The 12,844-nt window shown below is 33.2% G+C and overlaps 1 protein-coding gene across 1 annotated transcript in view; it reads left to right on the top strand.

The window, feature by feature from the left end:
• RASA1 (RAS p21 protein activator 1) overlaps window positions 1-10,774 on the top strand; it is a 66,721-nt gene extending 55,947 nt beyond the window's left edge. Inside the window, exons 23-25 of the mRNA XM_083357248.1 lie at window positions 1,030-1,107; window positions 1,828-1,962; window positions 9,975-10,774. Of these exons, the coding sequence (XP_083213374.1) occupies window positions 1,030-1,107; window positions 1,828-1,962; window positions 9,975-10,058 (297 nt within the window). The 3' untranslated portion in view covers window positions 10,059-10,774. The remainder of the gene's footprint in view (window positions 1-1,029; window positions 1,108-1,827; window positions 1,963-9,974) is intronic.
• Window positions 10,775-12,844: the final 2,070 nt, after the last annotated feature.

The raw sequence follows: 12,844 nt of genomic DNA, 5'->3' as shown, positions 1-12,844 counted from the left end.
TTATCATGTGATGCTGGGGATGCTGCAGTGGTCGTAAGTGCAAGGATCAGTTGTAAGTCACTTTTTTCAGTGTGTTGTAACTTTGAACAGTCACTAAACAAATGGTTGTAAGTTGAAGTTTACCTGTACTAGTTGCAAAACCTAGCCTTGGCCAGTTGTCTGACTAAATGATATGGTCATGCACATTGGCTTCTTTTTTCTTTAGTGTATTCTGGCCTTTCCAGAGAATGGCCACTGAAAATGGTTTTGGGCCCATAACTTACCTCATTCCTAGCGTTTAAAAAACACTGAAACAATTAGAACAAGTTCTTGATCATGTTTTCTTTTTCTTTATTAGGAATTCTCAGTAATTAAGAACCATTAATACACTAAAAATCACATCATTAATCATACTTTTAAATTCTAAGATCTGGATTTTGATTGCAATATGTGAATTTTGAAACCGTGGGGTGTTTTTTTTTTTGTATTATCTCAAATCTTACCAAGTATAAAAGCAAAATCTAAAGAAACAGAACTCTGAATTTATTTTCAGTTTTGATTTTGCTGTATGACCCACGTGGGTTTTTTCTTCAAAACAACTTAGTAATTTGAATTGATCCAGAATGTATTGGCCTGTACTGGTTAGATACGTTATCACTTTGCTTCTCAGTTCATTTTGAAGGACTGTAAATCTTTTCACGATTTAAAAACTGCTTCCTTTTAAAGACCAGTTATGAATTTCCCTTGTGAGTTCTGGTCAGTAGCTTTGCTAACTGTTTGTCCTATATAATAAATAGGATGAGATTTAGTAAGTCTCATAAAGGAACCTCATTACCATTGTTACCATTTTACAAAATATATTAAACATTTGTGACTTAGCCTTTTCTCATGTGAATCTTTTGATGTGATTTTCATTAAATATAGAAAAGGGATATTAAAATATTTTAACTACTTAAGCTGCTTTGGGAGTTCATCTAGAAATCAAAATTTAAAACTATTGCATGTATTACAATATATGTAGAATAAAGATAGCAACTTATTTACCTTTAGGAGCCGTATATGGAAGGTGTAAATCCATTTATCAAGAGTAATAAACACAGGATGATCATGTTTTTGGATGAACTTGGGGTAAGAACACTAATCTATACCACGACTATTAGTTTTGAAAAGATTTGTGTTATTATCTCCTCACTGAGAACTGGGAAAAGAATTTTTATTTCTCTAGTTCCAGAAATGTACTTCAAAGTATTAATTACTTATTCTCCAAGGCATCATCTGTGCTTTCTGAAATGGCTTTTCTTTATGTGGCTTGTTTTTATGTGTGTTAAAGTAATTTCAATGGATTTTTTTAATATTCAAGTGATATTGTCCCTCTATTTTACATAGTTCATCTTCTTGCTTATTCCTGCCTTGCTATTTTATATATTCCCATTACCATCTTTGTTCATGGTATATATTTTGCTTGCATAGAACATCTTCTTTCAGAGCACATTAATTCAGTGTAGCTGTTTGCCATGCTTACTCACTAGCATTGGATAAAATTGTAATTCACCCTATTGGTATTAAAAATAGGTTAAATTTCACAGGTAAGGCCTAATATTTCTAAAATGCAGCATTGCATATCAGTTCTTACTTGAGCTTCCTGCATCATTCAACAGTTGCATTAGTTACACAATTTTAGTTCCTGTGATGCTTACACAATTTTTTAAAAGCACTCATTATGTCATTTAAGCCTTAAGTGGCCTGTAGTTAAAGAATGACAATGACTGTAATCATTCTCTATATGGACAAATATTGTCAAATAATGGTAAAAAGAAAAGCATGACTTTTGTATTATTTTTGTTCAAGAACATACCTGAGCTTCCAGACACTACAGAGCCTTCTAGAACTGATTTATCTCGTGATCTAGCAGCCCTTCATGAGATTTGTGTGGCACATTCGGATGAACTTCGAACACTCAGTAATGAGCGAGGTGCAATGCAGGTAAGAGCTGATACCAAACATAGTTTAGTTCCAAAATATGTGGAGAATTGATTCATCAGCCCTTTAAGGTAGACCAGACTAGGGGGCTCCTTCCCCCAAGATGGCTGCTGCCCAGTACGAAAAATTTTCTCTCCTGCTGATGATCTGTTTTTGTTGTCAAAGCTGATTCTTTGGCAGTGTTGCTCCCTGATTTTGAATGGAGGCATTTAGGAATGACCCAAGATGATTTTTGGACAGCTGTGGACCCATCCAGGAGGGGGAATCTTGAAGATTTCAGCTCCCTGTGGGAGTAGCTGAAAAGTCATTGGTCTTTTCTCCATCTTTTCCTATCAACATAAAGTTCTAATAAGCATTTTAACTTCACTTTTTGAAGTTTTGCTTTGTTCTTTATATTTAATTGGGTGGTTGAATGCTGATTTATTTCAACCTCCTGCTGGATTTTATTTTTTTCCTGATTTATTTATTGGATCTATTTGGCTGCTAGCATTAACTTTTGCTTTTCCGTAAGGAAACACAGCACATGCCTTTAGATGGTGAAAGTGCTTCTACTTGATTTATATTTTATTGAGCAATTATTGCAGGGAATTTGTATTTCTCAACTTGTTCTTTTGTTTTGTTTTTTATTGTTTTCTTGTCTATTACTTTGAGCAACAACATATTGGATTAAAGGGAAGGAGGGTGAGACTCAGAAAAAAAAAAGACTGCTTGACTCATAAAAATTGTGGAAACATGTAGAGGATACTGACAATAAAAGGTAGACCAGACTAGTAAACCAAAGTCATTCAGGCCAATATAACCGTTTTTTTTTTTGTATAGATTTTATTAGTTAGGGTTAGGAACAAGGTGGAGTCAGGGTTGGGATTTGGGTTAGGGTTAGGGTTAGGGTTTTTCCAAATAACATTCTTGATATTTAGCAAACAGCATAATGTATGGGTTCATGTGTTTAACAAACAATAATAGGTAATAGTTAATTATCATAAACAATATGTTAATTAATCACTCAATAGCTTTCTTGCTAATATATATTCAGAATTACATCACATTCCTTTCTCTCTAACTCATTTTTCTAGCCATTGATAGAAATTATCCCATGTTGTAAAGTACAGAGTCTTCTTTCTCTTTTATCTTTAAAGTCAATCTATCCATTTCTGCACACTCTAGAATTTTCTTAATTAGTACTTCTTCAGCTGGTAAATTTTCATTTTTCTAATGTTGGGCAAATACAATTCTTGCTGCCGTTAGTACGTGTAGTATTAAATATCTGCAATCTTTCTCATAATTAGCTCCTGTTATTCTTAACAAAAATAATTCTGGTTTAAAGTCTATTTGTTTTTTAGTCATTTTTTTCCAACCATACATGTATTTTAACCCAAAATCTTTTTGCTTTAGGGCATGTCCACCAGATATGATAATAAGTTCCTGGTCTTTGTTTGCATTTCCAACAGTTGTTTGAAGTATTTTTAAACATTTGTGCTAGTCTCACTGGGGTCATGCCAGCTGTAAAACATTTTATATAAGTTTTCATTATATGCCACTGCTCTAGTTAAGTTAATATTTCTTTCCCATAAGTTTTGCCAATCTTCTAATTTTATATTATATCCAAAGTTCTTTGTCCATGTTACTATTGTTGCTTTTATTTGTTCTTTCTCCATCTTTTAAGTTTAACAGAAATCTATAGAGTTTCTTAATCAACTTTTCATCTGTTTTTAGCAGTATCTGACCAAATTCTGTCTATTCTTTATAAAATCCCATTGTTTTAACATCTTTTTCATATCTCATATGAATTTGCAGATATGGCTACCATGGTAGATCAATACCTTGTTCTTGTAAATCTTGTCTGTCTCTCAATTTTCCTTCATTGTTCAAAATACCTTTATAAGTCACAACTTTATCGTAGTTAATTAAATTTGGGTAAGCAAAAGCTTACATTGTTGAAAGCCATTCAGGTATCTTAGTATAAATTTTTTCTTTTATTTTTTCCCATTCTGAAAGAAGTGCATTCCTTATAAAATGGTTTTGAAAGTATCTATGTATTCTATTCTTCCCATATCACAGAAAGGCATGCCAACCAATTTGTAGGTCATGCCCCTCTAAGTAGTCTTTTGTCTCTAAGATTATCCATTCTTTAAGCAATGTTAAAATAGTTGCTTGGTAGTATAACCTCCAGTCCAGCAGTCCAAATTCTCTACTTTCTTTCGCTTCTTGTAGCATTTTCACTTTAATTCTAGCTTTTTTTTCCTTGCAAGATAAAATTTCAATATTATTGTATTCAGTTCATCAAAAAAGGCTTTTCCCAGCCTTACAGGAATTGTTTGAAATAAAAAGAATATTTTTGGTAAGATATTCATTTTCACTGTTGCTATTCTCCCCAACATTGAAAGTTGGAAGTTTTTCCACTTTCCCAAATCTAATTGTTTTAGCATTCATACATAGTTATCTTCTTTTATTGTTACACATCTTGCTGTTAGATAAATTCCCAGATATTTAACTTTTTTACCTATTTGAAGATTTGTGGGTTTTTTGTTATTGATTTTTTTTCTGTTAGATTCTTTGTTAGCACTTTAGTCTTATCTCTGTTTATTGTCAACCCTGCCACTTCTCCAGATTTTTCTATTTTCTCCAGAGGTTCGATGCTTGTTTCCATTGGATCTTCCAATATGAAAACCAAATCATCTGCAAATGCTTGTAGTTTATATTTTTCATCTTTTATCTCCAGTCCTTTAATTTCTATATCTTGTCTAATGTTTCTATTCAGTACTTCCAGTGTTAGTATAAATAGTAATGGAGATAGTGGGCATTCCTGTCTTGTGCCCTTTTTAATATTGAGGTTTTCTGTAAGATCTCCCATTTATAATTATTTTGGCTGTTTGTTTATAATAAATTGTTTGGATTACATTTATAAAGTTTTTTCCAAAGTCCATTTCTGCAAATTGCTGAAACATAAACTGCCAGTTTACATTGTCAAATGCTTTCTATGCATCAAAGAATATTAAAGCCATCTGTTTCCCTGAATGAATTTCATAATACTCTTAACACATCAAGAATCATTCTTAAATTATTTTTTATCTGTATTTTAGGTAGGAAATCATTTTGGTGTGTATGTATAAATTTGATCAAAAATTTCTTTAGTCTTTCTGCCATTATTGAGGCGAAAAATTTATAATCTACATTTAATAGTGATATTGGTCTATAATTTTTTATTTGCGTTAAATCGGAGTCTGTTGAGCCATTATTTCCATCTCAGCTGAATTTAATTTTTGTTTTATTATCTCCATTTGTTTCTTAAGCATTTTCTTTTGTGGATCTATTTGTAATTCTGATTCTAACTTTCTGAATTCTTCCTTCAACTGTTGTTTTCTTTTCCTTTTTCTTTTTAGTGATATAAGTTATAACCAAGCCTCTGAAATATGCTTTAGCCGTATCCACACACATTTTGAAGCAATTTCTTCTTTCTTGTTCATTTTGAAGAAAAAAATCCATTTCCTTTGTCGCTAATTGTAAAAATTCTTTTTCTTTCAATATAGATTTATTCAAGGACCATCTTAATTTTTTTCTTAGTTCCTCTCCAAGTAACCTTATTGGGTTATGATCTGCCCAAACATTAGTTTCTATCTCAATTTCTTCTATCATCGTATTAAGTTCCAAAGATGTCCATTTTATATCAATTCTAGACAATAATAATAATAATAATAATAATAATAATAATAATAAGAAGAAGAAGAAGAAGAAGAAGAAGAAGAAGAAGAAGAAGAAGAAGTTGTTGGAAGGGACCTTGGAGGTTATCTAGTCCAACCCCCTCTATTTGAGTAAAATGTATATCGTAATTTCAAAGGTTCATCTCTTACTCTTCACAAAATCTCGTCTCTTGTAGATCTTTTAAGAAATCTAATGTGTACTTTCCTGGGGACTTTATTTCTTTTAGCATAGTTTGAGTTGACTCGATAGATCTGGTCTAATTCTCCTTCCGTTTGCTGTTTCCCAATTCCTAATGTGTCTGCCAGTAATTTGGTTATCAAGCCTAGGAGATCCTCTTCCTTATCTTCCATTATATTTTGAAATCTTAAAAACTATGAGGCTCTTTCCATCTCCATCCCAGCTATCAAGTCTTCTAGTTCTTCATTTATTTGGATCAACTTCCAATTTTCATCTTTTAAAACTTCTAGTTTCTGGTTAACCTCGGTTGATTTATCTTCTATTTTTTTATTTTTTTGTTGATTATCTGTGATCATCTGTTTAAAATTTTCAAATTGAGAATCCATATTGTAGAGAGATAAGGAAAGTAGTCTCACCCAGATTGGCTGTTTTGCCTTCTGCTATAAAGTTCGTTGTCTCTGACGATCAGCTGCTTCTGGCAGACTGCATGGATGCAGTCATCCTTTCTTCCTGCCGGTCCCGAGGGCTCCTTTGCGATCTGCAAAGTTGCACCCTTTGGCCAGTTGCCTCTACAGGGGGACTTTCAGTCCTATTGCACTCCCCAGCTGGTAGAAATCGGGCTTGGGGAAGGGAGATTCGTTCCCTAGCACCCATCTTGCAGCAACGTCACCGGAAGCTCCAGGCCAATATAACTTATTTATTATAAGGTTATGGTAAAAGAATTTTGCAAGTTTGAATTTGTTTTCTTCCTCCATCCCTTTACCTTCATGAGATCTAGGTAAAGTCTATCTGAGATATTTTCTCAGGTTACAGTTCTGTCTTAGACACAGGGTTTTGACCATTGTTTTGTTTGTGGCTCTTTCTTCTGTTCTTTAAGGTTATTCCTTTTTCTCTTACAACTTTTCACATTTAAAACTTGCTTATGTAGTTTGGAGGAAATGTTTATATGTTATTTCTATATTTTTTCCATCTATTTTTATTTTATTCAAGTTAAAATACAAAACACTAAAAAAAAATAAAGTGACAAAGAAAAAAACCCTTTACAACACCCCTTGCAAAACAACCCTACCAAAATTTAAACTACTATACTAGTAATTTTGTTTGCAAATTATTAATCTATCATCTATACCATATTAATGACAAAATAGTTAACAAAAAGAACAATAATAATAAAAGACAAGATTAAAATTTCAAAACCCTCTGTTAACTGTTACTATAATGAACTTGTAGAAAATTTACCATGTCGTCTTAACTACCCAAAATTGTCCCAAGAATTAACACTGATTCATCATGGAGTCTATGTCTGGGTCCATATTTCTTCCCAGCAAAACTACTGCTTTTGAATCACATTCCTTTTATGGGTTTAATTTATCTAGTTATTTGCTTCTGAATACCACATCCTTTATGAGTTTATAAAACTTTTAAAAAAAGCTTTCAGGTAAGAATTGCATGTTATCAAACAATATTTTTTTCGAGTATCGGCCTGATTCCTTGTCTATAGTCCGATAAGTTGTGGCTCTATGTAGTAGATAAGAGAGTTCTTCAAAGCAGAATAAGAAAACCAGTAAAGGAGTAGGAAAGATATTTTCTGGATATTTCAATACAAAATTAAAGACTGAGAAAAATAAACACTAAAATTTTGCAAATTCAAAATCCTTGTAGTAAATGTCCAATAAAAATGTAAATCAAGTAAAAGCACTTTCACTATCCAGAAACATGTCATGTTTTTCCATTTGGAAAAACAGAAGTTAATGAAAACAGCCAAGTAAAGCAAAGGAAAAAAAAGGAAGAACAGATAAAAACCACCCAGTTAACCTTTAGAAATAATAAACAAAGCAAAACAAAAACTTCAAAACGTGAAGTTAAAACCCAGGCTTGCTTACAAAAATGTGTGCTGAGAAGAAAAGGTGGATGAAAGACCAATGACTTTCTGACTGCTCCCACAGGGAATTGCAGTCTTAATAATAGCAATAACATGATGATGATTTTTTGCAAGGAACCTTGGAGGTCTTCTAGTCCAACCCCCTGCTCAGGCAGGAAACCCTATACCATTTCAGGCAAATGGTTCTCCAGTCTCTTCTTAAAAACTTCCAGTGTTGGAGCATTCACAACTTCTAGAAGCAGGTTGTTCCACTGATTAATTGTTCCAACTGTCAAGAAATTTTTCCTTAGCTCTAGGTTGCTTTTCTCTGATTAATTTCCATCTGTTGCTTCTTGTCTTGCTTTGGAGAATAGCTTGATTCCCTCTTCTTTGTGGCAGCCCCTGAGATATTGGAACACTGCTATCATGTCACCCCTTGCCCTTCTCTTCATTAAACTAGACGTACCCAATTCCAGCAACCTTTCTTTAAGCTTTAGCCTCCAGTCCCCTAATCATCTTTGTTGCTCTTCTCTGTACTTTTTCTAGAGTCTCAACATCTTTTTTACATCATGGTGACCAAAACTGGATGCAGTATTCCAAGTGTGGCCTTACCAAGGCATTGTAAAGTGGTATTAACACTTCACGTGATCTTGATTCTATCCCTCTATTAATGCAGACTAGGACTGTGTTGGCTTTTTGGCAGCTGCAGCACACTGCTAGCTCATATTTAAGTGATTGCCCACTAGGAGACTGAATTCCCGCTCACAGTTACTACTACTGAGCCACTTCTGTATTTGGTTTTTCTTACCTAAATGTAGAATCTAACTTTCAAGATAACCTCTCCCGGGAGACTCCACAATTGTCCAGAAGTCATATTGGGCAATTCCTAAGTGCCGCCATTAAAATCCAGTGAGCAACACTGCCTTAGAACCAGTTTTGGCACCAAAAGGAGATCATTGGCAGGAGAAATCTTCCTACTGGAAAGCAGCCAGCTTAGGGAAGAATCTCAATCTCTTTATTTTTATAGCCTTCATTTAGAAAAAGATCTTAGTATATTAGTTAATTGTAAATATATAAAAATCTCAAATCATAAAGGCAAAACATAGAATAAATAAATTCTACTTTTAGAATTTAGTATCTGAAATGAGAATTCCTGGCTTCTGAGAAATCCTTACTTTCTTAGGAGAATCTGTATTTAAAGCAGACATTTTTGAAATTTGGATTAAAACATTTGCTTTGGCTGGTCTTTTAAATACTATTGTGTTTGATTAAGTCTGAATCATAGAATCACATTGACCTTGTCTTGTTTTTCTATGTGTCAAATACCAAAGCAGTGTGATACTCTGCAAACTTGGTGTTTTCCAAAGTAATTGTATTGGAAGTGTATTACAGACAAATTTAAGTGTGGTACAGTTTTCTTTTTTGGAGTCTTGGATTGGGAATGTTTAATATTCACAGATAATTCAAGTAAACTGGGTATTTCTCCTAAAGTATTGAAGATTTTTTTCTGCAAGTTAAAAAAATCATAGTTGAATGTATATGAAGTGAAATAAACTGAAAATGAAAACAGAAATACACTCTTGTGAAAAGATCAGTAAACGTTTACTGAAATCTTGTAGTCAATGGAATGAATTCCTATTCACTTAAAATGGAATTCATCATCTACAAGTTTTATGGGTAAAATTGGGAGGAAGCTAACTCACCAAAATGTTTTTTCTCCTGATCTCTGAAAGTCTGCTCTGAATTTGGAGACTCTTGAGCAGCTTCAAAAGATGGCACTTACAGACTGCAGATGGTGGAATTAGCAAAAACATCATCAAATACTGTGAAATGAGCGAATCTTGTAGCATGGCTGTCTTGATTTTATATACTGCTCAAAAAAATAAAGCGAACACTTAAACAACACAATGTACTGTATTTAATAGTAGGATGTCTTATCTTGTGTTCCCTTTATTTTTTTGAGCAGTATATATGTTTCAATACAGTGCGTATTTTGAGTTACATCCATGATTAGTACAAAGTGATGTTGCAAGACATTACATTTTTATATTCATTGCATATCATCACTTGCTTTATTTAAATGTTAAAGCTGCAGGCAAGTTACTTTGATGTACATATTCAAGCTGGAAAACTTTTAGATTGTCTTTTTCTTGCTCATAATCCAAAAGTATTCTAAAGATATTTAAATAAATAAACGCCACTTCTTTTAGCTTTTAAAACTTCCAGAAAGACCATGGATAATTTAGTAAATTTACTTCTTCTTTTTTTTTTAAAACAGCATGTGCTAAAGAAGTTGCTGGCAATTACAGAACTGCTTCAACAAAAGCAGAATCAGTATTCAGTATCTAACAATATTAGGTAGCAGTTTTCTGCATGAGCTACCATGACCAATATGACAACTTTCACCAATATCACTTCCTCTTGCTCTTGCCAAAAATAGCACACGTTTCACGTTTCCAGTGATGTGTGAACTATGCAAAAAACAACAAATCTGTTGGTGACAGACTGTACCAGCAGCTTTAAGCTATCTGTGCAGGACACTTGCACTTTTGGAACCAGTTTTCAGGACCTCTGAGCCTTGGTGTACAAATCACCTTCCACGAAGAAGATGCTGTGACTGTCTCTTTGAACTTTAATGTTATTTCAAACCTCCAATTGCCAAAGTCTAGCTGTCTTTCAGAAAACACATAGTCATCTGCCAATAAATTGTTTCCACAGCAAAGTATAACTGGATCAAACACCTTTTACTGTAATTCACCTGGTTACTGTAATTATATTACAGTTGTTCAACCACTTTGTATTTACAGCTTTCACAATTTGAAAGGAGATCTTTGCTGTACACTTTTTATACCATTCTATTTTGCTTGTTCAGAGTTGAAAGAAGATGCAGACTGGGTTTTGTCACCTTTATTTTTTTTAATGTGCCATTTATGATTTTGATTATTTTTTTCACCAATGACTGTATACAGATAAATTGCATTGTTTTTTTTGTAAAATGTTTACAACAGTAAATTTGAATTCAGTAAATTTATTATTATATCAGGCATGCATGCATTCATTAAACAGTTTTATAGCATACATTCAATTTTTCTGACTAATAATTCAGAATTTAGTGATATATGTACATATATGTTTGTACATTCATAACTGCCGACTGAAAAAAAAATCTCACTTAGGGGTAGTAATTCAACTAAAGCTGCTAAAACACTATTACTGAAAGGAATGATGGAAAGTACTCTCGTGTCACTTGGAGTTAGGTTCATGAGATATCACAAAGGCTAAGGATGACTAGGTGGCCACTTTAAAGTCATCTACAACTATGCTGCCATTGTAGACTCTAAAAATATGCTGTGATCCACTGCATTACTGAATTTTGAAGTCTCTGTTCTTCATGCAAATCAAATTACAAATAAAGCAGAAAAACCAAGAACAAATTAACTATACATTGAAGTATGTAATGAAGATTTACTCTGAAAATAAGTTCCAGTTCCAGAGGGCTGAAGCAGGAAAAGCTTTAATGTAATTAATTTCAAAATAGTTCTTAAAACAATTGTGAAAGTCTTTGAATTCATATTTAGATTGTAAATGAAAAAAATATTAATGAAGTGAATCTTTCCCAAATATGTATATCTTTTCGGTCTATACATTTATCTTGCAACATAAACTATCGCATCTTTAGACATAATACATGAAGAATAATAGGAAAAAATACAAAGTATAAGATCTCCATAATGGCCAGTGCTAGAACAGAAGTTATGCATCAGCAGGCCTTAGGTTAGAGATGTTTTTGTGCAAAAAAAAACAGACTTGCTCTCAAGCTGATTAGGACTTCCCCCAACAGGTATACTTACTTTGTTTAATTAAAGCTATCTGCAAAGTGGTATCATGAAGCAGCATTTAACACCCCCCCCCCATTCCTAGTTTTCTGAACTTTGCCTATATATTGGAGGTATTCTTTTAAAAAACATGAGGGGATAAGGGATACACTCTGAATGTTTTCTTTGGAAACTTCCCTGCCTTCCCAGAAAAACCAAGCAAGCTGAGATGATCAAACAGTGGGATGGGGTAGATTTTGCAAGCGTGACCATACTCTCAAAATATTCTCACTAGCCCTCAAACGTTGGGAAATTTTGGATTGGGGTTGTTTATCCAAGCTGATTTTCAACAGTCTGAAATATAAAGCAGGGTATTGCTAATTTAAATGGATTACTTAAGTCCCCTCTCCAGTTACAAAAATTCTGAGGTTTGGCTACAAATGCAGATCCCTTTGAAGAGATGTATCTTTTGTGACTAACAAATCGTATTATGCTAAACTGCCCATTCAAACATAATCATACTGTTCTGCATTGTTCATGGATCTGCACAAGATACTTTATAAAAAGTACCTTAGTTATAAAAGAACATTCTAATCTGTATCAAAAGTTCAATGTGTTGTAAGACATTAAATATCAGCTCACAATACTTTCTACAGCTGATATTTATGTATTCCTGTAAATGTATCTCCAATTACTAATGGAGTAAATTAGATAGTTATAGCAGTATTTCTAATTGAGGTAAAACATTTCTCATGCTCCTTCACTGAGCTAAAATGCCCAGTAATCAAAAATAGAGAATATACATTAATTCTTCTATTCCCCAACTATATACTTGGCATTGATGACTTCATTACTAGGTCAATGCAAGGCTTTGGTTTAGAAATTAAACTTGATTGATCCCCCCAATCAGCAACTCCATGCATGCCTTATAAAGTTCAATGTTCACATATACATTTCCATCCATAGCTGCTTCCAAAATACACACAATAAGCAGGCTATTTCACTTGCAGCCCTGGGAACACAAGAATGTTTGCCCGGGATGGTAACAAAAGGTTTTGCTAAATATCCAATATTTTCTGCTCAAGCAAGGGTTGTACTAGTTAAGTAGCTTTCAAAGTCTGATATATCAGACTTTCTGAGAGCAATTGGGTGAATATTTGTATAAAAAATAAAGTTTAAATATACTAAGAATTTCAAAATTATTGCATGGCATCATCCTGAGATTATTTCATGCATCATACTTCCTTAAGCAATAATTATGATGCTTTAAGATATTTGTACAGGCCCTTTGAATGTATCTATGTTCATATCTTCTTTGAACATTATAGTTGAT

The sequence above is a fragment of the Vipera ursinii genome (assembly GCF_947247035.1).
Source record: "Vipera ursinii genome assembly, chromosome: 2".
Taxonomy (NCBI): domain Eukaryota; kingdom Metazoa; phylum Chordata; class Lepidosauria; order Squamata; family Viperidae; genus Vipera; species Vipera ursinii.
This window is presented reverse-complemented; position numbering and strand designations above follow the sequence as displayed.